At 56.3% G+C, this 21,536-nt stretch overlaps 1 protein-coding gene across 1 annotated transcript; it reads left to right on the forward strand.

Annotated features, from left to right (window-relative positions):
• Positions 1 to 7,374: 7,374 nt before the first annotated feature.
• Positions 7,375 to 15,122, forward strand: LOC116799955 (leucine-rich repeat LGI family member 4-like). Its single transcript, XM_032713425.1, is given in 11 exon segments — positions 7,375 to 7,528; positions 8,311 to 8,381; positions 8,953 to 9,023; positions 9,410 to 9,481; positions 10,271 to 10,441; positions 11,383 to 11,545; positions 12,362 to 12,603; positions 12,606 to 12,853; positions 13,962 to 14,082; positions 14,085 to 14,285; positions 14,333 to 15,122. Coding segments are annotated over 10 exon segments (1,473 nt in total). The 5' UTR covers positions 7,375 to 7,390; the 3' UTR covers positions 14,261 to 14,285; positions 14,333 to 15,122.
• Positions 15,123 to 21,536: the final 6,414 nt, after the last annotated feature.

Raw genomic sequence — 21,536 nt, forward strand, 5'->3', positions numbered from 1 at the left:
GTATTTCTTGCAAAAGGATTGTAGATGGCAGCAAAACACCATAAATTGTAACACTGATCAATGGGTGTGTTTACGTAAATATTTCTGAGACAAGAGGAATATAAGTTTTGTAGTCAACTGGTCGTCAGAGCACTTATGGAAGGATTTATCCCCAGTGCGACCCAGTGCTGGCAATAGAGATTTGCCACTTCACGGCTAGGCTTCGCGAACAAAGATTTGGGAAGGCACTATCCACATTTGCTACAGGCACGCTGGTGGCTTATGAGGCCAATACGTGACAGACATATCCGATTGCAAAAGGCAGAGCAGAAAGACTCCTTAGATGGTGTATTCTGCAAGACACGGTTCTTTCTGCGTTGCCTTTTTTCCTCGAGAGTGATCCTGCGTGTGATCTCGAAGGAGACAGTTGCGTTACAGATGGTGTGTCTCCAGGCCTCCAGATTTGAGGCCAGAGTAGACCAGTTATGGTGATCAATATGGCCAAGGCTGAGATGTTGTTTCAGGGAGTCCTTGAATCTTTTCTTCGAGGCTCCTCTCATGCGGCAGCCAGTGGCAAGTTCACCATAGAGCAGGATCTTAGGGAGGCGGTGGTCCTTCATCCTTGAGATGTGCCCTGCCCATCGCAGCTGCGTTCTCAGTAACATGGCCTCAATACTTGTGACTACTGCTTGCTCTAGTACAGATGTATTGGTCACATAATCTGACCCAGCAGATGTTAAGGATTGTACGGAGGCAGCGTTGATGGAAGCGTTCCAGGAGACGCAGGTGGTGGCGGTAGATGACCCATGATTCGGAGCCGTATAGGAGAGTAGGACAGCACTATGGCTCTGTAACACAGATCTTGGTGCTTTTCTTCAAGTGTTTATTACGCCATACTCTTTTGTGGAGTTTTCCAAAGCACTATATGCCTTAGCTAACCTGTTGTCTATCTCTCCGTCGATCTTACTATCTGAGGAGATGAGGGCTACCAAGGTAATTAAACTGTTGGACTGATTTGAGCTCTGATTGGCCAATGCTGATGTGGGGATGATGGGGGACTTCCTGAGGTGCAGGTTGATGGAGGACCTCTGTCTTCTTTAAGCTGACTTCCAGCCCAAAGAGTCAGCAGCCTCAGCAATCAGGATGTTAAACGCTGCAGAGCTGCTTCTGTGTGGGCAAACAAGGGCGGCATCATCAGCATAAAGCAGCTCCCAGACAAGATGGTTTAAGGTCTTGGTGTGGACCTTCAGTCGCCTCAGATTGAATAGACTTCCATCAGTACGGTATCGAATGTAGATACCGTCCTGATCATCGAGGTCTGCTGTGGCCCTTTGGAGCATCATGCTAAAGAAGACGGTGAATAGGGTAGGAGTGAGAACGCAGCCTTGTTTCACACCATTCTTAATTAAAAAGGGCTCAGAAAGTGTGTTGCCATATCTGACTTGGCCGTGCTGATCCTCGTGGAGTGAGATGATCATTTTAAGGAACTTGGGGGGGACAACCTAAACGTTCCAAAATCTGCCAGAGACCTTTTCTGTTCACAGTATCAAAGCCTTGGTGAGATCGACAAAGATTACATAGAGACCTTTGTTCTGTTCCCTACACTTCTCTTGCAGTTGTCTGAGAACAAACACCATGTCTGTGGTGCTCCTGTTGGCTCTGAAACCACACTGACTTTCAGGTAGAATTCCTTCTGCTATAGCGGGTATTAGTCTGTTCAAGAGTATTCTTGCCAGGATTTTGCCAGCAATGGAGAGCAGAGTAATACCACGGTAATTTGAGCAATCTGATTTAGTACCTTTCTTCTTATACAAAGTGATGATGACTGCATCACGAAGGTCTGATGGTAGTTCACCCGAGCTCCCAACAGTGCACCACAAACTCGTGAAATTTGGTGTGGAGGTGCAAGGCCCCCATGTTTCCAGACTTCAGGTGGAATTCCATCAATCCCAGCTGCCTTGCCGATTTTCACCTGCTGTATGGCCTTGAGGGTTTCTCCTAAAGGAGGGCAGTATCAATTCATACTTTACTGGTTGTTGTGTGATGGACTGAATTTGCTGAGTCTTGGACTACACGGTTGGTACTGAAAGTGTTCAGACCATCGATTCAAAATGGAGGTTTTATCTGTCAGAAGGGTTTGACCATCAGCGCTGAGTAAGAGGGCTTTGGACCTGGTACGTAGGCCCGTATGCTGTTTTTGAGGCCTCATAGAAACCTTTGTGATCACCTGTATCTGCACATAATTGAGTTTTTTCAGCTAGATCGATCCACCACTTGTTCTGGATGTCACAGAGTTTCTGCTGGAGCTTGCTGCATGCAAGGCAAAAGGCTATTTTTCTCATGACAGGATGGCAGTGCAAGGTGTGCTTGGTGGGTGGTTCTCTTCTTCCTCAACAAGTCTGGATTTCTTGGTTGTTTTCACCAAACCAGTCCTGTTCTTCTTGAGGGAGAACCCTAGGATTCTTCAGAGGATTGCAGGATGCTGTTTTTAATATGGTGCCAGATTGTTTCAGGAGAGGAATCTGCAGAAGCTGTGGGAAGTTTTCGAGCCTAGTTTGAAGGTTTGCCTGGAAACTGTCTCTTACTGTGGTTGATTGGAGATTGTAACTTGGAGTCTTCTCCTTGGGATGCTGCCCCTTTTGGTTTGAATTTGAGCTTAAAATTGAGTTTACAGTGCACAAGCTGATGGTCTGTTTGGCATTCTGCGCTGGGCATCACGTGGGTATGGAGGACATCGCGGGCATCTCTCTGTCGCACCGAGACATAATCAATGAGGTGCCAATGCTTAGAACGGGGGTGCATCCAGGTTGTCTTCAGACAGTTTTTCTGCTGGAAGATAGTATTAGCTGACAGGTGAGTTGTTGCTCTGCACAGAATTCTAGCAGAAGTCGACCATTATCGTTGCAGTTTGCCAACACCATGCTTGCCTATACTCCTTTCCAGGCTTCAAAATTCTTACCTACTCTGGCGTTGAAACTCACCAAGAATTAATGATCTTATCATCTGCAGGCCCTTTGGGTAAGGCCAGGCAGGTCAGTGTAAAATTTATCTTTTTCAGCAGGGTCAGCTTGGAGAGTGTGGGCATATATACTAAGATGACAACATGTTGCTTGTTGTGGAGTGGAAGGCATAGGGAGATAATGCGGTCAGATGACCTGTCAGCAGATTTTCGAGTTTGGGAAGATAGAGTTTTTGATCATGAAGCCGACTCCTGAGAGGTGTGTTTCGGTTCTGGCTACCTGACCAAAAGAGTGTGTAACCAGCACCATGTTCTCTGAGGCTGCCTTCCTCGTGAAGCGAACTTCACTGAGGGCAGCAATGTCGATGTTGAGACGAGCCAGTTCATGGGCAATTAGGGCAGAACGTCGCTCAGGACGTCCGCTATCCGCAGAATCGAGCATGGTTCTGATATTCCAACATGCTAGAGTTAATTTAGGTACACCTTTGGAGGCAGGTGCATGCCTTTGTCTTTGATCTTTGTGCGACCGCACTGGAAGAAGACTGCCCGTTGGGTCTGCGGTAACCAAACCGGGTGAAAGTGGAGATGAGCTTTGTTTAGGCCACCTTTTCTAGGCCCTCTCTGAGTGGAGTAAGCAGTGCTGTCCTTGAAAAGGCTGCTTGGTGGTTCAGGGTGCTGCCCCAAGAGACTGTCATCTCCGGTCAGTCTCAAATGACCAATATCCTGAACCGCCTGCATGCAGGGTTGGGTCTGCGGCTCCCAGTGCACCTTTCACCTGCCGTTTCGACCCTCGCCCGTCGCTACAGGACTTTTTGCATGTGGGTAAAGCCTTCAAGCCTGCGCAATGGATTTTTTAGGTGAGACAGTGTGCGCGGAACTGAACCCACCCTTTAATCCTGAGATTCATCTGCCAGGGCCGAGCGAGCTTGGACAGTGGCAGTGAGATCCTCAGGACATAGGTTTTAGAGTGACCTTCTCTTGGATGGATGGCCTTACAGGGCTAAGCGAGCTCCATCTGCCCAGGTTTGGGATTGGAGTTGTCCTTCTCCTAGGATGACTGCCAGGAGGCTAATGAGCTCATCCTGCCCAAGAATGTATTAAATCTGGTCCTACGGTTTTGATCTGTCTGGCATGGGCGACCCTACTGGAGGCATGTACCATATAGCTTGCAACCACACAGGGGTACAGAGACTATGTTCCTATTAGAACGCCTTGGGCAAGTCTTTCATTTCCTGCGTTATTATCACCTACCTATAAACAAACTGGAGGAGGTACCCAGGGACAACCCTTTGTCCTGTCCACCGTTTCAGGATGTAACAGAGCAAAGCAAGTATATCCAGAACATGCCGAACCTGGGCAGTAGCCACAGGAGAACCAAAAACAGACAGACAGAACAAACAAAGCAAGCATTCTGACCCCAGTACCCATCCAGGCGGGGGTGCCTTTTATTGGCCCCAGCCTGGTGGGCCCCCCCATTATTCTAAAAGAACCCACTATCCACCCTGACCTTATCCTTCCCCCACTGTGTTTCCACATATCTTCAGGCACACTACTCACCTGTGACATTTCATACGGGATTGTGCCGCTCTCCCTCCTGTTGGTCGGCGGACCCCCACGGCCCGCTTGACACACTACGCTAATCCTCCCCCCCAAACCTGGAAGGCCAAACCTCTGTGTGCTCTGAAGCTTCCTTCTCCTCTTTCATGGAGGCGCAGTACCTGCCGGTAAGGTTCCCCCTGTTTCTCCTCTCTCCTGCAACGGCGCACGCGGCGGGGAACGGCTCCGCAGCCGAGATTTGCCACTTAACACTGATCAAATCTCGGTGTTAATTCTTTGTTTCACCAGTAACCCCAGTGCTCACCAGTAGCTCCCAGTGACCCTCCCAGTAAACCTCCAGTAAGTCCAGGGCCTCTCCTTAGTCCTCAGTGACTTCACCAGCAGCTCCCAGTGATCCCCCATCCCAGTAATACCAGTGTCCCAGTACCTTTCCCAGTAATTCCAGCGGCCCCCAGTTGCCTCCCCAACTCTCAGGGCCCCCAGTTGCCTCCCAGTGCTCCCAATAACTTTCCCCACCCCTCCCCAGTCCCCCCTCAGAGCCCTCCAGTCCCTCCCAGTAACCTCCAAGGCCTCTCAGTTACCTTTTCCAGTAGCAACCAGTGTCCCCAGTTGCCCCTAAGCAACTCCCTAGTACCTCCTAGTAACTCTCCAGTGCCCGCCAGTAACCTCCACTGTCTCCCAGTTGCCCACAGTAGCTACCATTTTCTCCCCACTGCCCCCCAGTTGTCTCCCAGTAACCTCCAGTGTCTCTCAGTTGCCTCCTAGTTTCTCCCAGTTCCTCCCCAGCACCTTCCAGTGCTTCCCAGTTGCCTCCCAGTTGCCTTCAGCACCCACCAGTTGACTTCTGGTTCTTCCCAGTAACTCTCCCAGTAACCTCCAGTTGACTCCCAGTACCACTCCAAGTAACTCCCACATCCCCCCACGTGCCTCCCAGTGCCCCCCAGCACCTCCCAGTTGCCTCCTAGTTTCTCCCAGTCCCCCCTGGGAGCCCCGAAGTCCCTCCCAATGCTCCCGGTAACCTCCAGTCCATCCCAGTCCCTTCCTCAGTAGCTGTTTCAGTAACTCCCAGCACCTCCCAGTCCCCCCTCAGAGCCCCCCACTCCCTCCCAATGCTCCCAGTAACCTCCAGTCCCTACCCAGTACCACTCCCAGTAACTCCCAGCTGCACCCAGTTGCCTCCCAGTGCTCCCAGTTGCCTCCTCCCACCCCCTCAGTCCTCCCTGGGAGTCCCCCAGTCCCTCCCAGTGCTTTTAGTAACCTCCAGTCCCTTCCAGTACCACTCCCAGTAACTCCCAGCACCCCCCAGTTGCCTTCCAGTGACTCCCCAGCACCACCAGTTGCCTCCCAGTGACTCCCCAGCACCACCAGTTGCCATCCAGTGACTCCCCAGCACCACCAGTTGCCATCCAGTGTCTCCCAGTCCCACTTCAGAGCCCCCAGTCCCTCTCAGTGCTCCCAGTCCCTCCCAGCACCTTTCCCATACCACTCCCAGTAACTCCCAGCACCCCCCAGTTGCCTCCCAGTGCTCCCCGTTGACTCTCAGTGTCTTCCCCTGCCCCCCCCCAGTCCTTTCTCAGAGCCCCGCAGTCCCACTCAAGGTTCCCGTTAACCTCCAGTTCCTTCCAGTACCTCCCAATACCACCATCAGTAGCACCCAGTCCTTCCCAGTGACTGCCAGTTGCCTCCCCGTGATTTCCCAGCACCCACCAGTTGCCTCCCAGTCCCCCCTCAGAGCCCCCCAGTCCCTCTCAGTGCTCCAAATAACCTCCAGTCCCTCTCCAGTACCACTCCCAGTAACTCCCAGCTCCCTGCAGTTGACTCCCAGTGTCTCGCAGTCCCCCCATAGAGCTCCCCAGTAACCTCCAGTCCCTCCCAGTACTGCTCCCAGTTGCCTCCACCCAGTCCCTCCCAGCTCCACCCAGTTGCCTCCCAGTGCTCCCAGCTGCCTCCACAGTCCCCCCTGGGAGCCCCCCAGGTCCTCCCAGTGCTCCTAGTCCCCTCCCCCTGCCGCCTGGGAGCCCCCCAGTCTCTCCCAGTGCTCCCAGTACAAGGCCCCCTCTGTCCCCAGTGGCCCCAGGCCAGGGACCAACAGCGGCCCCTTTGTATTGGGAGGGGCGTGGCCACCGCTGACTGGGCGTGACCAGGCACGGATGGGCGTGTCCACTCATAAGCCCCGCCCACCCCGCCCGCCACCGTGAGAGCCGCAGCCGAGCCCGGGGGGCGGGGGGGACCCCGATTTGGGGGGGCTTTTATTGGGGGGAGGGCGTCGGGGGGGCCGGTGAAGGGGGAGCGGGGAGGGCGGAGAGCGGGGGTCAGTCTGGGAGGGGGCAGATTTTGGGGAGTGAAGGTTTAGGGGGTTTTAGGGAGGAAGATTTAGGAGGGTTTTAGAGGGGAGGTTTAGGAGGTCTTTTGGGCGGGGTCGGATCGGGGGGTCGGTTTTGGGGGGCAGATTTAGGGGTTTTTTTGCGGGGTGGGTTCGAGGAGGAGTTTTTGGAGGTCAGATTTAGGGGGCTTTTGGGAGGTAAGTTTTAGGGTGGTCTTTTGGGTGGTCACTTCGAGGGTGGCAGTTTCGGGGGCAGATTTAGGGGGAGGTCTCTTGAGGGGGGTCACTTCGGGGGCGGGAAGTTTCGGGGGCATTGGGAGGGAAGATTTAGGATTTTTTTGCGGGGGTCAGTTCGGGGAGGGGAGTTTCGGAGCGCAGTTGTAGGGGGGGCTTTTGGGGGGCAGTTTCGGAGGGGGCAATTTTAGGGGGGGCTTTTGGGGGGGCCAGTTTGGGCAATCATTTTGGGGGCATCTTTTGGGGGGGCTATTTGGAGGGGCTCCATGGGGGCGGAGGGGGCCGCGCTGGTGCTGCTGGTTTTGCTGGGGGTGGGGAGGGTCTTTGGGGGGGTCCCGATGTGGGGGGGTGGGTTTGGGGCACCCCTCCGGGGCGGCGGCGGCTGCCCGGGGGGCTGCGAGTGCGACCGGGAGAGCGCCCTGTGCCGGGGGGCGCCGGGGGGATCCCCGGGGGCTCCCCCCCCGCCTGGCCACACTGTGAGTGACCCCCCCTCCAATTTGGGGACCCTCCACTTTGAGGACCCCCCTTTTATCCCCTCCCCTTTGGGACCCCCTCAAAGTGGTGCCCCTCCTGAGTCTCCCCCACTATACCCCCCCTTTGGGGACCCCCCAGAACCTTCCTGCGACTTCTCCTTGCGGATCCCCCAGAAACTCCCGGCGACCCCTCCCCTCTTGGGCACCCCTCTTCCCCCTTTTAGGACCCCCGCCCCCAAAAAATACCCCTGGGACCCCCCAAAACGACCTCCCCCATGGGAAACCCCCTTCTGGGACCTCCCCTTTGACCTCCTGCTTTTGGGTACCCCCTGAACCCGTTCCGTGAGCCCTCAGTGGGGACTCCCACGGACCCCCCAATGAGGCCCCGCCCGTTTTATGACGTCATCATTCGAAGCCACGCCCCCTACACGGGATGGGCGGGGCTGGGTCCAGGTTGTGGCTGGTTTAGACCAGTTTAGTACCAGTTTAGGGCTGGCTGGGATGAGTATGGCCCAGTCAGATACTGATTTGGCCCAGTTTAGCTCCAGTTTCTCCCAGTTTAGGACTGACTTGGACCAGTTTAGTGGAGTTTGGTCCCAGTTTCTCCCAGTTTTACCTCAGTTTACCCCAATTTAGCCCAGTTTGACTCCAGTTTGGCCCAAGTTGTTCCTGCTTTCTCTCAGTTCAGCCCAGTTTGACCCCTGTGTCCCCAGTTTATCCCAGTTTGGTCCTCCCAGTCTTCCCCAATGCCTTCCCAGTCCCCCCAGTTCACCCAGTTCCCCCAGGTCACTGGTTCGGTGGCACATCGAGGTCCTGGCCGAGGGCAGCTTCCGCCACACCCCGACCCGCAGCTGCTGTGAGTGACCCCAATGTCCTCAAAGTGTCCCCAAATGGCCCCAAACGTCACGCCAGTGTCCCCAATCTGTCCCCAACGTGTTCCCAAGTGTCTCCAAGTGTCCCCCGATGTCCCCAACGTGTCCCCAAATGTTACCTCTGTGTCCCCGAAATGTCTTCAGAGTGTCCCCAATATGTCTTCAGAGTGTCCCCAGAATGTCCCGAAAGTGTCACCAATGGCCCCAAATGGCCCCAAAGTATCACCAAATGTCCCCAAATGTCACCTCAATGTCCCCAGATATCCCCAGGACATCCCCAAGATCCCCTCAGTGTCCCCAGTGTGTCCCCAGAGGGTCTCCAAATGTCCCCAAATGTCTTCAGAGTGTCCCCAAATGTTATCTCAATGTCCCCAAATGTCCCCAAGGTGTTCCCAGTAGTCCCCAAATGGTCCCGAAGTGTCCCTAAAGTGATCCCAAAATGTCCGCATATGTCCCCAAGGTGTTCCCAAGAGTCCTTAAATGGCCCAAATGTCTCCTCATTGGCCCTACATAGCCCCAAAGTGTCCTCAGAGTGTCCCTGGGGTGTCCCCACAGGTTGGTCACCGCCGGGAGCTTGGGGACCATCGGGGACGGGGCCTTTCTGGACTGGTGTTACTGGAGTACCTGTGAGAGGGACTGGAAGGGACTGAGGGGGACTGGGAGGGGATTGGGAGGGCACTGGGAATGGACTGGAAGGGACTGGGGTGGAGCTGGGGAGACACTGAGGAGGGAGTGGTCTGTACTGGGCTGAACTGGGCTGTTCTGGGAGGAACTAGAGAGACATTGAGGAGGGACTGGGCTGGACTGGGGAACACTGGGGAGGGACTGGGCTGGACTGGGAGACAGTGGGGAGGGACTAGGGTGGACTGGGATAAACTGGGCTGTGGGAGGAGCTGGGGGAACAATGGGGAGGGACTGGGCTGTACTGGGTGGGGGGATACTGAGTTGAACTTGTGTGAACTGTTGAGAACTGGTATGAACTGGTGCAAACTGCTGTGAACTGGTGCCGCAGGTTCATCGAGGACAACGAGGTCGGGACCATCGAACCCACCGCCCTGCGGGGCCTCCGGGGGCTCCTGTTCCTGTGAGTGACACTGGGGACACTGGGGGGACATGGGGCACACTGGGGGGGATTGGGGACATTAGGTGTCCCCAAATATCCCCAGGTGTCCTCATGTCCCCAGATGTCCCCAAATGTCCCCATGTTCCTGTCCCAGGTGTCCCCATGTCCCATATCCCCAGGTGTCCCCATGTTCCTGTCCCTGTGTCCCTGTCCCCATGTGTCGCCGGGTGTCCCCAGATGCCCCCATTTCCCTGTCCCCAGCTGTCCCCAATGTCCCCAAGTGCCCCCAGGTGACCCCAAGCCCTCCAAACCCCACAGTGTTCTCCCTATGTCCCCCTCAATGTCCCCAATGTCCCAGTGTTCCCCCAATGTCCCTACAGGAGTTTGGCCAACAACCGCCTGGAGACGCTGCCTCAGGGGCTCTTCCAGGGGCTGGAGACCTGAGCCACCTGTGAGTGACACCGTGCGGACACTGGGGACATTGGGGACAGGGAGGGAAACGGAGGGTGTTGGGGACATTGGGGACATTGGGGGATTGGGGACATTGGAGACATTGGAGACATTGTGGGGATGGGGGGCATTGGAGGACGGGGCATTGGGGACATTGGGGGTGTTGGGGACATTGGGGACATTGGGGACATTGGGGGGGATTGGGGACATTGGGGGGTTGGGGGGACATTGGGGACATCAGGGGGACATTGGGGGACTTGGAGGGATTTGGGGGGATTTGGTGACACGTGGGGCCATTTAGTGACATTGGGGCCATTTTGGTGACACCTGGTGACACTTTGGTGACACTTGGTGGTGCAGGGACCTGCGGGGGAACCCATTCCGCTGTGATTGTCGCCTGCGGTGGCTCCTGTCGTGGCTGGGGACAGTCCCCTCCTCCCCCGAGACTGCTGGGCGCTGCCGCAGCCCCTCCCCCCCAAGGGACCCCCCTTGCCCACCTGGACCCCCGGGACTTCCAGTGCCAGCAGACAGGTGGGAACTGGGAGCACTGGGAGGGACTGAGAAGGGATTGGGAGGAGATTGGCTGGGACTGGGAGGGACTTGGGGGGACTGGGCACCCGGGGCTGGGGGTACAAACCACCTATGGACCCCAATGTCCCTAAAGTATCCCCAGCGTCCCAGAGTGTCCTTGAGTGCCCCAAGAGCCTCCAAAGTGTCCCCAAGGAACCAGAGTGTCCCCTTGTGTCCCCAGAGGTGGCAGCAAAGTATCCCCAAAGTGTCCCCGAAGGTCTCCATAGTGTCCCTGAGGGTGTCCCTGAGGTGTCCTCATGTCCTTGGAATGTCCATGGGATGTCCCCACATCCCTGGAGATGTCTCTGGGGTGTCCCCATGGTGTCCCATGTCCCTGGACATGTCTCTGGGGTGTCCTCATGGTGTCCCTGTGTCCTGGGGGGTGGCATGGGGCTTCTCCTCCAGGGTGTCCCCATGTCCTCAGGAGTGTCCCAAGGCTGTCCCATGTCCCCGGGGATGGCAGGGGGTGTCCCCAGTGTGTCCCCATGCCCCCAGAGCTGTGCCTAGGCTGTCCCCACGATGTCCTCATGCCACCCCACAGTGTCCCGTGTCCTGAGCGCTGCCTGTTCCAGTCCCTACCCTTCTCATCTCTGGGGGCCAATTCCTTCACGTGGGGGGGGCACTGGGGGTGGCATTGGGCTGTCTCCATGGTGTCCCCATGTCCCTGCGATGTCCCTGGGATGTCTCCATGTTCCTTTAGGTGTCCCCAGGATGTCCTCATGTCCTATGTCCTTGGGGTTGTCCCCATATCCCCAGGGTGACAGTGGGGTGTTCCTGGGGTGTCCCCAGGGTGTCCCATGTCCCCGGGGGTGGCAGTGGGGTATCCCCAGGATGTTCCTATTTCCCTGGGGGTGGCATTGGGCTGTCCCCATGGTGTCCCCATGATGTCCCTGTGTTCCCAGAGCTCCGGCCATTCCAGTCCCTGCCCTTCTCATCCCTGGGGGCCGAGTCTTTCACGCTAGGGGGCACCAGGGGGTGGCCCTGGCCCAGCCCTTTGCCGGTGCCTGCGCCCTCCTGGAGTGGGACCAACTGGCGGGAGGTTCCGGGCCCCCACCATCATCAACAGTGAGTCTGGGGGGACCCAAAACCACCCTGGGTGGGGTGATCCCGAAAACAGCCGAGGGGGGCCCAAAAATGGGGTGATGGAACCTCAAAAATGGAGTAATGGACCACAAAAATAGGGTGAGGGATGTAAAAAATGGGTTGAGAGCCCTCAAAAATGGGCTGGAGGAGACCAAAACCACCACCCCAACCCCAATGTCCCCAGTGTACCCACAACCCAGTCCCCACACCCCAACCCCAATGTCCTCAGTGTCCCCATAGAGGACATCCCCACAGAGACATCCCTACCACCCAATGTTCCCAGTGTCCCCAATGTCCCCATTCCCAATGTCCCTGTTCCCAATGTCCCCATTCCCAACGTCCCCAATGTTTTCAACCTCTTGCCCCCACCCCTCCCCCTTTAACCCCACTGTCCTCACTGTCCCCCAGGCTCCTCCTCAGTGGCCTGTCACCCACTGGTGGGTCTCTCCTGGTGGTGGTGGCCCCTTGGGGACAGCTCCTGTCCCGGTAGAGACGTCTCCACCATCCCAACATCCACAGTGTCCCCAATGTTCCCAGTGTCCCCAATGTGCCCATGTCCCCATAGCCTTGTCCCCATCATCCCAATGTCCCCATAGCCCTGTCACCACCACCCCAATGTCCCCATGTTCCCAACATCCCCAATGTCCCCACAGAGACCTCAATGTCCCCAATGTCCCATAGAGATGTCTCCAATGTTCTCACATCCCCAAAATCCCCAGTGTCCCAGTGCCTTGCCCCCACACCCCAACATCCCCAACCCTTACCCCCATAACCTCACTGTCCCCATTGTCCCCACAGGTCCTCTCCAGTGGCCTGCCACCACTGCCCTTGGTGGGTCCCTCTGGTGGTGGTGGCCCAGCTCGGGGTGCCTGGGTCTGGCGCCGCTCTGGTGGCCCTGGGGCCACCTTTGTTCGCCAGAGCCTCGGACGGGGCGGCTGCGTCGCCCCCACGCCGTGGCCACGCCCGTCTCGGGGGCCACCTGTACCTGGGCGTGGCCGACAGCTCCAAGGGTGGCACCAGCACCGTGTTCCGGTGGGGTGGCGCGGCTTCTACCCCCACCAGACCCTCCGGGCGTGGCACCGCGACACCCACCTGGAGTTCCTGGAGCTGGCGGGGCCCAGCACTCGTGGTGTGTTCAGGGGCCAGGAGACCCCTCGGTACCGGTGGAGTGGGGGGGTCTTCACCCCCCACACCGACATCCCCCACGTGCCCGACGTGTATGCGGCGAAGCACTTCCGGCTGAGGGGACACGTGTTCCTGTGCCTCACACGGTTCCTGGGGGACGCCAAGGTGGGGGGGGGTCGGGGGAGTGGGCAGGGGTGGCAGGGGTCATGGAAGGTTACCAGAGTCATGGAGGATATCAGGGTTGTGTGGTTATGGGGGGCCATCAGAATCATGTGGTCATGGGGGTCATCAGGGGTCCATGGGGGTCCAGCAACATCATGAGGCCATGGGGGATACCAGGAGTCATGTGGCTATGGGGGATCAACAAGGTCATATGGTCATGGGGGGCCACCACTGTCATGAGAGTCATCAGAGTCATGCAGGTCCAGCATCATCATGGGTTGTTGGGGTCCAACACCATCACATGGTTATGGGGAACCATCAAAGTTGTAGGTCCGTAGGGTCATCAGGGTCATGTGGTCATGGGGGTCATCAGGGACCCATGGGGGGCCAGCAAGGTCATGGGGTCATGGGGGATACCAGAGTTGTGTGGTTATGGGAAGTTATCGGGTTGGGTAGTCATGGGTCAGCAGGAGTCCATGGAGGTCCACCTGGCTCATGTGGTTGTAGGGGTACATCAGGGTCATGGGGCTATGGGGGTCACCAGGCTCATGTGCTTGTGGGGGTACATCAGGGTCATGGGGCTATGGGGGGTCACCAGGCTCATGTGCTTGTGGGGGTACATCAGGGTCATGGGGCTATGGGGGTCACCAGGGTCATGTTGTTATGGGGATCCACTGAGATCATGGGTCCGCGGGGATCCATCACCATCGTGTGGTCATAGGGTGCCACGTCTTCCCCATGACCCCACACCCATCCATGACCCCACCCCCATCCCACAATCTCATCACCCTTCCCAATCCATCCCATGATCCACCACCCAGCCCGCTCCTTCCCCCGATCCACCACCCCGTCCCATGATCCCACCACCCTTCCCATGACCCCACCACCCAAGCCATTCCATGACTCCACCACCCAACAAACAACCCAGTAAAACCCAGCACAACTCAATGCACCCCATGATCGCACCACCCTTCCATCCATCCCATGATCCCATCACCATTGATCATCCCACCACCCAACCCAACCCTTTCCACAATCCCACCACCCAACCCAACCCAACCATGATCCTACCTCCCACCCACCCACCTCCCACCCCTGTCCCCCTTTCCAGGTGATGCGCTGGGAGGGCTCCATGTTCCGGGAGATCCAGCAGGTCCCGGCTCGGGGGTCGATGATCTTCCAGCCACTGACCTTGAGTGGCCACCGCTATGTCCTGCTGGGCAACGACTTTGCCCGAGCCGCGTGTTCCGCCTGGGCCCCGAGGGGCACCTGGAGCCTACCCAGGAGCTGCTGGTGCCCACCCCCGCGCCTTTGTCCCTGTCACCGTTGGCCACTGGCACTTCCTTGTGGCCTCTAGCTTCAAAGGGCCACCCATATCTACCAGCACATGACATAGACCTCGAGGCATGAGAGGACATGGGGACATCAACCATCATGTCCCCATGGACTGGTCACCTGAGGGATTTGGGACATCAACCATTGTGTCACCATGGACTGATCACTTGAGGGATGGAGGGACACCATGTGACCATGGACCTGGTCACTGAGGGACATGGGGACATCATCCCCCTCACCATCATGGACCTGGTGCCACCATCCCCCTGATGACCCCATTGGCCTCGTGTTCCCTCTGGTGTCATCACTGCCCTGATGTCCCAAGGCCACCACCTTACCTTGTCCCTCCTGGTGACACCACTGCCACAATATCCCCAAGCCACCATTAGCCTGATGTCATCACTGAACTTGTGTCACTTCCTGGTGTCACCATGGCCCTGATGTCCCCTGTCCCCTCCTGGTGCCACCACCAACTCCAAAGCCACCTTCAGCCTGATGTCACCATTGGCCCAGTTTCATCTTTTGGTGCCACCAATGCCCTGATGTTCCCAAGGCCACCATCACCACAGTATCACCACTGGCACAATGTCCCCTCCTGGTGCCACCCCAACCCTATGTCCCCAAGGCCACTGTCACTGCAATGTCACCATTGGCCTGTGTCCCCTCCATGTGCCACCACCGTCTCCAAAGCCATCATCAAGCTGATGTCCTCTCCTGGTACCACCATCCCCCTGATGTCCCTGAGGCCACTATCTACCCATGTCACCTGGTCCCCTCCACGTGCCACCCCCAGCACTGTCCCCTGTCCCCCCTGATGTCCCCCAAGTGCCACCACCCCCCAAGAACCAAATTACCTCTTTTTTTTTTAACCTTTTTATTCATTTTCCCCATTTGTTGGGCTGTTTTGGGGGGTTCCACCCCAAAATAAACCCGTCCCTCCCCCCTCCATGTGTCGCTGCACTTGGGGACACTTGGGGACACATCAGCACGTGCTGACGGCTCGTGAAGAGAGGGAGGATTAGGGGGGTCCCCATTGTCCCCAGGGTCCCCAGATGTCCCGAAGTCCCCCCTTTGTCCCCAGTGCCCTCCCCCTTGTCTCCAAGTACCCCAGATGTCCCCAAGGGGGGAGAGGACACTCACCTGTCCCAACCAGGTGTGACATCTCAGGGGGGTGTCGTTGGTGGCTGTGGGGGTGGGCAGGGTCAGGGACCACCTCTGTGTCCCCAATGTCCCCTTGTCCCCCAGTGTCCCCCACTCTCCCAATGTCCCCCAGTGTTCCCCTGTCCCACTGGCCTTGCTCCGGCACTTGCACTTCCCACCTGCAGGGACACAAGAGGTGACACAAAGAAGGTGACACAGGGACCCCCTGGGTGACATTAGGGACCCCCAGGTAGCATGGGGACCCCCCAGGTGTGACACAAACACCGTGCAGGTAACATTGCTCCCCCCTCCCCCCCCCGCCAGGTGAAACTGGGGACACCCCAGTTGGCACAGGTGACACTCACTGAGCAGGACGATGAAGCCCAGGACACACAGGAGGCGGCCACGCCCAACCCGGCCACGCGCAGGTGATGCCAGTCTGAGGGGACACACCTGTCACACCTGGGACACAGCTGGGGACACACCTGGGACAGCTGGGGACACACCTAGGAAACCCTCAGGAAACACCTGGGGACACATCTGGGACACACCTGAGGACATGCCTTCGGACAAGCCTGGGACATACCTGGGGATGCACCGGGGACCACCTGGGGGACACCCTGGGGGACACACCTGGAACACACCTGGGGACACACCTGGGGACACACCTGGGGACACACCTGAGCAGCTGGGGACACACCTGGGGACACACTGGGGGACACACCTGGGACACACCTGGGGACACAACTGGAACACACCTGGAACACACCTGGGGACATCCCATTTGCCCCCTACCCTCCAGTCCCCCCAGTTTTTTTCCCAGTCCTCCCCAATTCCCTCCCAGTTCCTTCAGTCCCCCCAACTGGTCCCCCACCATACTGGAAGGGATTGTTGGTATCTGTGGGGAGGGGAAGAGTCAGAGGGACCAGTATGGACTTCCCCACCCAGTATAAAACTGGTGTAGGCACTCCCTCCAGTATAACCAGTATGGTCCCACTATGGAGCCTCCCATCTCAGTATAAACCATTATGAGCTCCCTCAACCCAGTTATGAGCCTCCCATACCGGTACAAACCAGTATGAGCCCTCATCCCGTATAAACCAGTATGGATCCTCACATCCATAACCTAGTACGTCCCCCCTCATACCAGTATGGACCTCCCCATACCACTATAAACCAGTATGGCCCCCATCCCAGTATAACCAGTACGGACCACACCCCCACTCCCAGTATGACCCTCTCCATTCCCAGTATGACCCCACCCCATTCCCAGTACAGCCCCCCCCCCTCCCAGTTGGTCCCAGTTTGTCCCAGTCACTCACCAGGGTGGAGGTTCCCTCTCGCCATGGACAGAACTGGGATGGGGAGGGGAACCAGTTTGGGGGAGGATCAGTGGTCCCAGTTCCTCCCAGTTCAAATAAACCAGTTCCCCACCTGGTTACTCCCAGTACCTCCCAGTCCTCCCCAGTTCCCTCCCAGTTTGCTCCCAGTCCCTACCCAGTCCTCCCCAGTGCCTCCCAGTTCCCTCCCAGTATATATATCCCAGTTTCTCCTCAATTGCTCCCAGTCCCCTCCAGTTCCCCCCAGTTCTCCCCCAGTCTCCCCAATCTCCCCCCAGTCCCTCCCAGTACCTCCCAGTAGCACCAGCACCCTCAGGCTTTCCCGCTCCATCTCGATGATTTGACCCCTGGGGAGGAGGGGAAGATTCCAGGGGTTCCCGAAAAACCGGGAATGGAGGGGGGGGGTGCCCCCCCGAGAATCCCGGGCGTCCGGGTGGGGGAGGGGGAGGTGAGTCACTGGGATTCCTGAGCAGGGCGGGACTGGGAGGGGCGGGGGGTTACTGGGGGATTGGAAGGAACTGTGAGGGAGTGGGGGGACTGGAAGGGAATTGGGGGGCACTGGGTTACTGGGGGATTGGAAGGAACTGTGAGGGAGTGGGGGGGACTGGGGGAATTGGGGGGCACTGAGTTACTGGGAGCCCAATTTATGGGGGACTTGGAACAACGAACGGACTAGGAGAGGACTCGAGGGAGAGTGGGAGTCACTGGGGGGCACTGGGAGGGACTGGGGGGAACTGGAAGTGGATTAGGAGCAACTGCAGGGGGACTGGAAGAGACTGGGGGTGACTGGGGGGAACTGGAAGTGGATTAGGAGCAACTGCAGGGGGACTAGGGGGGACTGGAGGGTAACTGGGAGGGACTGGGAGGTAAGTGGGACAGGCTGTAGGGAACCAGGGGTTAAATGGGAGGGACTGGAGGGTAACTTGGAAGGTCTGCGGAGGGACTGGGGGGATCACTCACCTTCCCAGAGCAGCCACAGGTAAAACTGGGGGGTGAAACCTGGGGGGCGTGACCACGTCTGAGGGGCGTGGTCACTGCTGAAGGGGAGTGGCCAGGGCTGAGGGGGCGTGGTCACGGCTGGCGGACTGGAATGGACTGTGGCAGCAACTGGGGTGGACTCAGATGGACACTGGGTCATACTGGGAGTGATACTGGGGGGGACTGGAGGACACTGAGAACGCTGAGGGGGGCACTGGGGAGGGCTGGGACATACTGGAGTTCATACTGGGACATACTGGAGGTGATACAGGTATGGACCGGGACATACTGGGGGACACTATGGGAGACACTAGGGGCACTGGGACATACTGGAGGTGATACTGGTATGGACCGGGACATACTGGGGGACACTATGGGAGACACTGGGGGAACTGGGACATACTGGCGGACGCTGGGAATGCCGTGAATGATACTGGGACGGACTGGGATGTACTGGGGGACACTGGGAGTGTGAGGAGGACACTGGGGAATGGGGAGGGACGGGGGGGGGACACTGGGGAGGGCTGGGGGACACTGGGACATGCTAGGAATGACACTGGGATGGAATGGGACATACTGGGGGACCCGGGGGTCACCTGGGTGGACGGAGGGATGGGGGAAACTGAGCTGGACTGGAGAGACTGGGGACACTAGAGGAGGGACTGGGGGAGACTGGAAGGGACTGAGGGGAACCGGGCTGTACTGGGAGGGCCTGAGTATGAACTGGGCGGTACTGGGGATGAACTGGGCTATATTGGACGGGACTGGGACTGAACTGGGACTGAACTGGGCTATACTGGTAGGGCCTGGGAATGAACTGGTCTGTACCGTGAGGGTCTGCAAAGGTAACCTGGGCCGTTTTCGCCTCTAGCGCCTCCCATTGGTCGCAGTGCCCGCCCGTCAAAGCCCGCAGCCAATCCGCGTCCGAGAAGGGGGAGGTGGGGAGGGACCTGGAGCCAGAGCCACTTTAGGCCCTTCCGAGACTACAACTCCCGTCATGCACCGCGGCCACATAGAGCGCTATTTCTAGCCGGGACTACAACTCCCATCACCCCCGCGGCCCCACGAAGCCCCATTGTAGCGGGGTTTGCAGCCCCCAAGTGCCCCCAGACCCTCAAGTGCCCCAAATTCCCTCCCCTGACCCTCCTCAAGTGCCCCTCTAGACGCCCAAGCATCCTCCAAGTGCTTCCCTGGACCCCAAACTGTCCCAGAAGTGCCACCCAGCACCCCTAAGTGCCTCCCCAGTGCCCACCTGGACACCCAAATTCCCTCCCCTGACCCCCAAGTGGCCCATAAGTGCTCCATAATGCCTCATCGGATCCCTAAATTCCCTCTCTGACCCCCAAGTGCCCCCTCAGACCCCCAGGTCCTGGGAGGACGGACCCCATAGAAAAGGGAGGCTCTGGGGGATCACTAAAGGGGGCTTGTGGGGGCTCTGGGGGCCAGAGGGGAGAGTGGGTTGGGGGCCTGGAGGGGGCTTTGGGAATTTTAGGTGGAATTCAGGGAGTTTTGATTGAAATCAGGGAGATTTCAGTGAGATTGGGGGGGAGAAATTAAGGGATTTGGGGATTGAATGAATGGATTTTGGGGGATAGCTTGGGGATTTGGGGTGGAATTAAGGGCACTTGAGGTGAAATCGGAGATTTGGGTGAAATTGTGGAAATTTTAGGTTGTATTAAGGGAATTTTGACTGGAATTAAGGAGGATTTGGGGTGAAATTGGGGATTTTGATGAGATTATAGGGATTTTAGATGGGATTAAGGGGATTTGACTGGAATTAAAGGGATTTGGGGAAATCAGGAGGATTTTGATGAAATTATGGGGATTTGAGGTGGAGCTAAGGCAACTTTGAGTAGAACCATTGTGATATGAGATGAAAATCAGGAAATTGAGGTGAAATTAGGGGTATTCATGTGGAACTAAAGGAAATTTGTGTGAAATTAAGGCAATTTTTGGTGGAATCCGGGGGATTTGGGGTGAAATTATGGGGATTGTAGGAGGGATTAAGGGAATTTCGGGTGGAATAAGTGGATTTGGGGTGAAATAGGGGGGGTTTTATGATTTTGGAGGATTTTAGGTGGAGTTCACGGACTTTTGAACTGAATTGAGTCAATTTGAGGTGAAATTGGGGATTTGGGGTGAAATTGGGGGGTGGGCTGTCTTAAGAGGGTGTTGTGTGAAATTAAGGGGATTTTGATGAAATCTGGGGATCTGGGGTGAAATCAGTGGGACTTCAGGTGAAACTGTGGGAATTTTAGAAGGGTCTAAGGGAATTTTGGGTACAGTTAAAGAATTTGGGGGTGACATTAAGAGGATTTTAGGTGAAATTAAGGGGATTTGGGGTGGAATAAGGGATTCCTGTGAGATTGAGGGATTAGTTGGAATTAGGATTTGGGGTTGAATTAAGAGATTTGGGTGGGGGGGGAGACATTAGGGGGTATTTTAGTGGAATTTAAGGGTCTTCAGTGGAATAAGAGGATTCGGATAAAAATACAGGGATTTAATGGGGAGGAAATGGGGGACTTTACATGGAATAAAGGAATTTTGAGTGAATAAAAAGGGGGGGGGGAGGGGGGAGGGGAATCTGGGGTTAAATGGGGGATTTTAGTGGACATTTGGCAAAAGTTTGCCTTGACTCACAAAATGAGGGAGGAATTGGGTTCTAAGATACCCCCAAGCAAGGTAAAGCCCAACTGAGGCCAGATGTTGGATTCCAAAAGGATAATCCAACTTCATTTTCGAAAACCAAAAGAGAGGAGAGAAAGAAAGAAAAGTAGGAGAAGCCAAGACAAATTATTGGAAGCACAAAAAAAGGGATGGAAAGGGGGAATGAGAGGGGGGGTCCCGGGTGGGCCATGAGCTCCCAACCTGCTGGGGTGCTGGGAGGTGGGGGGGAAGCTCCTGACCTGTGTCCCTTGATGCCTCAGAGCTTTTGGGGGTTTTTTAGCTTTTAGATTTTAGAAGCAGCTGTGTAGTGAATGTAGATTTTAATGTAGCTGTCTTATATCCCTTACCCTTAACACAGTACTTACACATCCCAACTCTCTTACCCCATTCTGTATCAATCCCTCTGAATTCCCTCAGCGTGTTTAGTCTTCTTGTCATGGTAGAATAGGAGAAAAACAACCAAGGCCTGGACAGAAGATATCACACAGACACAGTGACCTTCGAGCCCAGGACTCTGGAGGAACTCCAAGAACTGTGTGTGCTGCAAAGAAGGGGTTCCAAAGACCCCAACCCCAATTCCCGAAGGGGCGTGTCAGGGGGCAGAACCGGGGGGGACAAATCTGGGGATTGGATGGACCTTATTATAAAATCATAGAACCACTGTCTAGAGTCGTGTGTCAGGTGTGTTCCCTGGGCCTCAGGCCCGAGATTAAAGGACTGTGCTGGTTTAAAGGTAAACCAGCAGGGGAAATGAACCCAACTCAAGAGAGATTATAAATCAGAATAACAATTTAATAAAAAATAACACAATGAATACAATTACACAGACAAACAATTGGTTTTAGCCCACAAAACCCCAGATGTATAACCCGGCCCATGGGGCACGAACAGGATGTTGTTTGTTGGCTCCTGTGCTGAGCCCCATGTGGTTCTCCAAGTCCAAAAGTAAAAGGAGAGGAGAAAACCTGTGGCGTATTGAGGCACAGACTCAGGGGGGTGTAGCTGAGACAAGTTTATTGGAGTAGCAGCCCTCCTTTTATAACCCAACACCAATAGATAATCATACCTAATAAGGTAAAATCTGTGACCGCAGCATTTGATTGGCTGCTACCTGTCATGGCAGTTGAAACAGGAGTTGAAATGGCATTTTTAGGAGTTGCAGTTCAACCCTGTAATGAGCCACTCCTGCAAAGGTACAGTTCTCTGCAAAGGTACGGTTTTTTCTA

This window comes from Chiroxiphia lanceolata, chromosome 30 (assembly GCF_009829145.1).
Source record: "Chiroxiphia lanceolata isolate bChiLan1 chromosome 30, bChiLan1.pri, whole genome shotgun sequence".
In the NCBI taxonomy this organism is placed as follows: domain Eukaryota; kingdom Metazoa; phylum Chordata; class Aves; order Passeriformes; family Pipridae; genus Chiroxiphia; species Chiroxiphia lanceolata.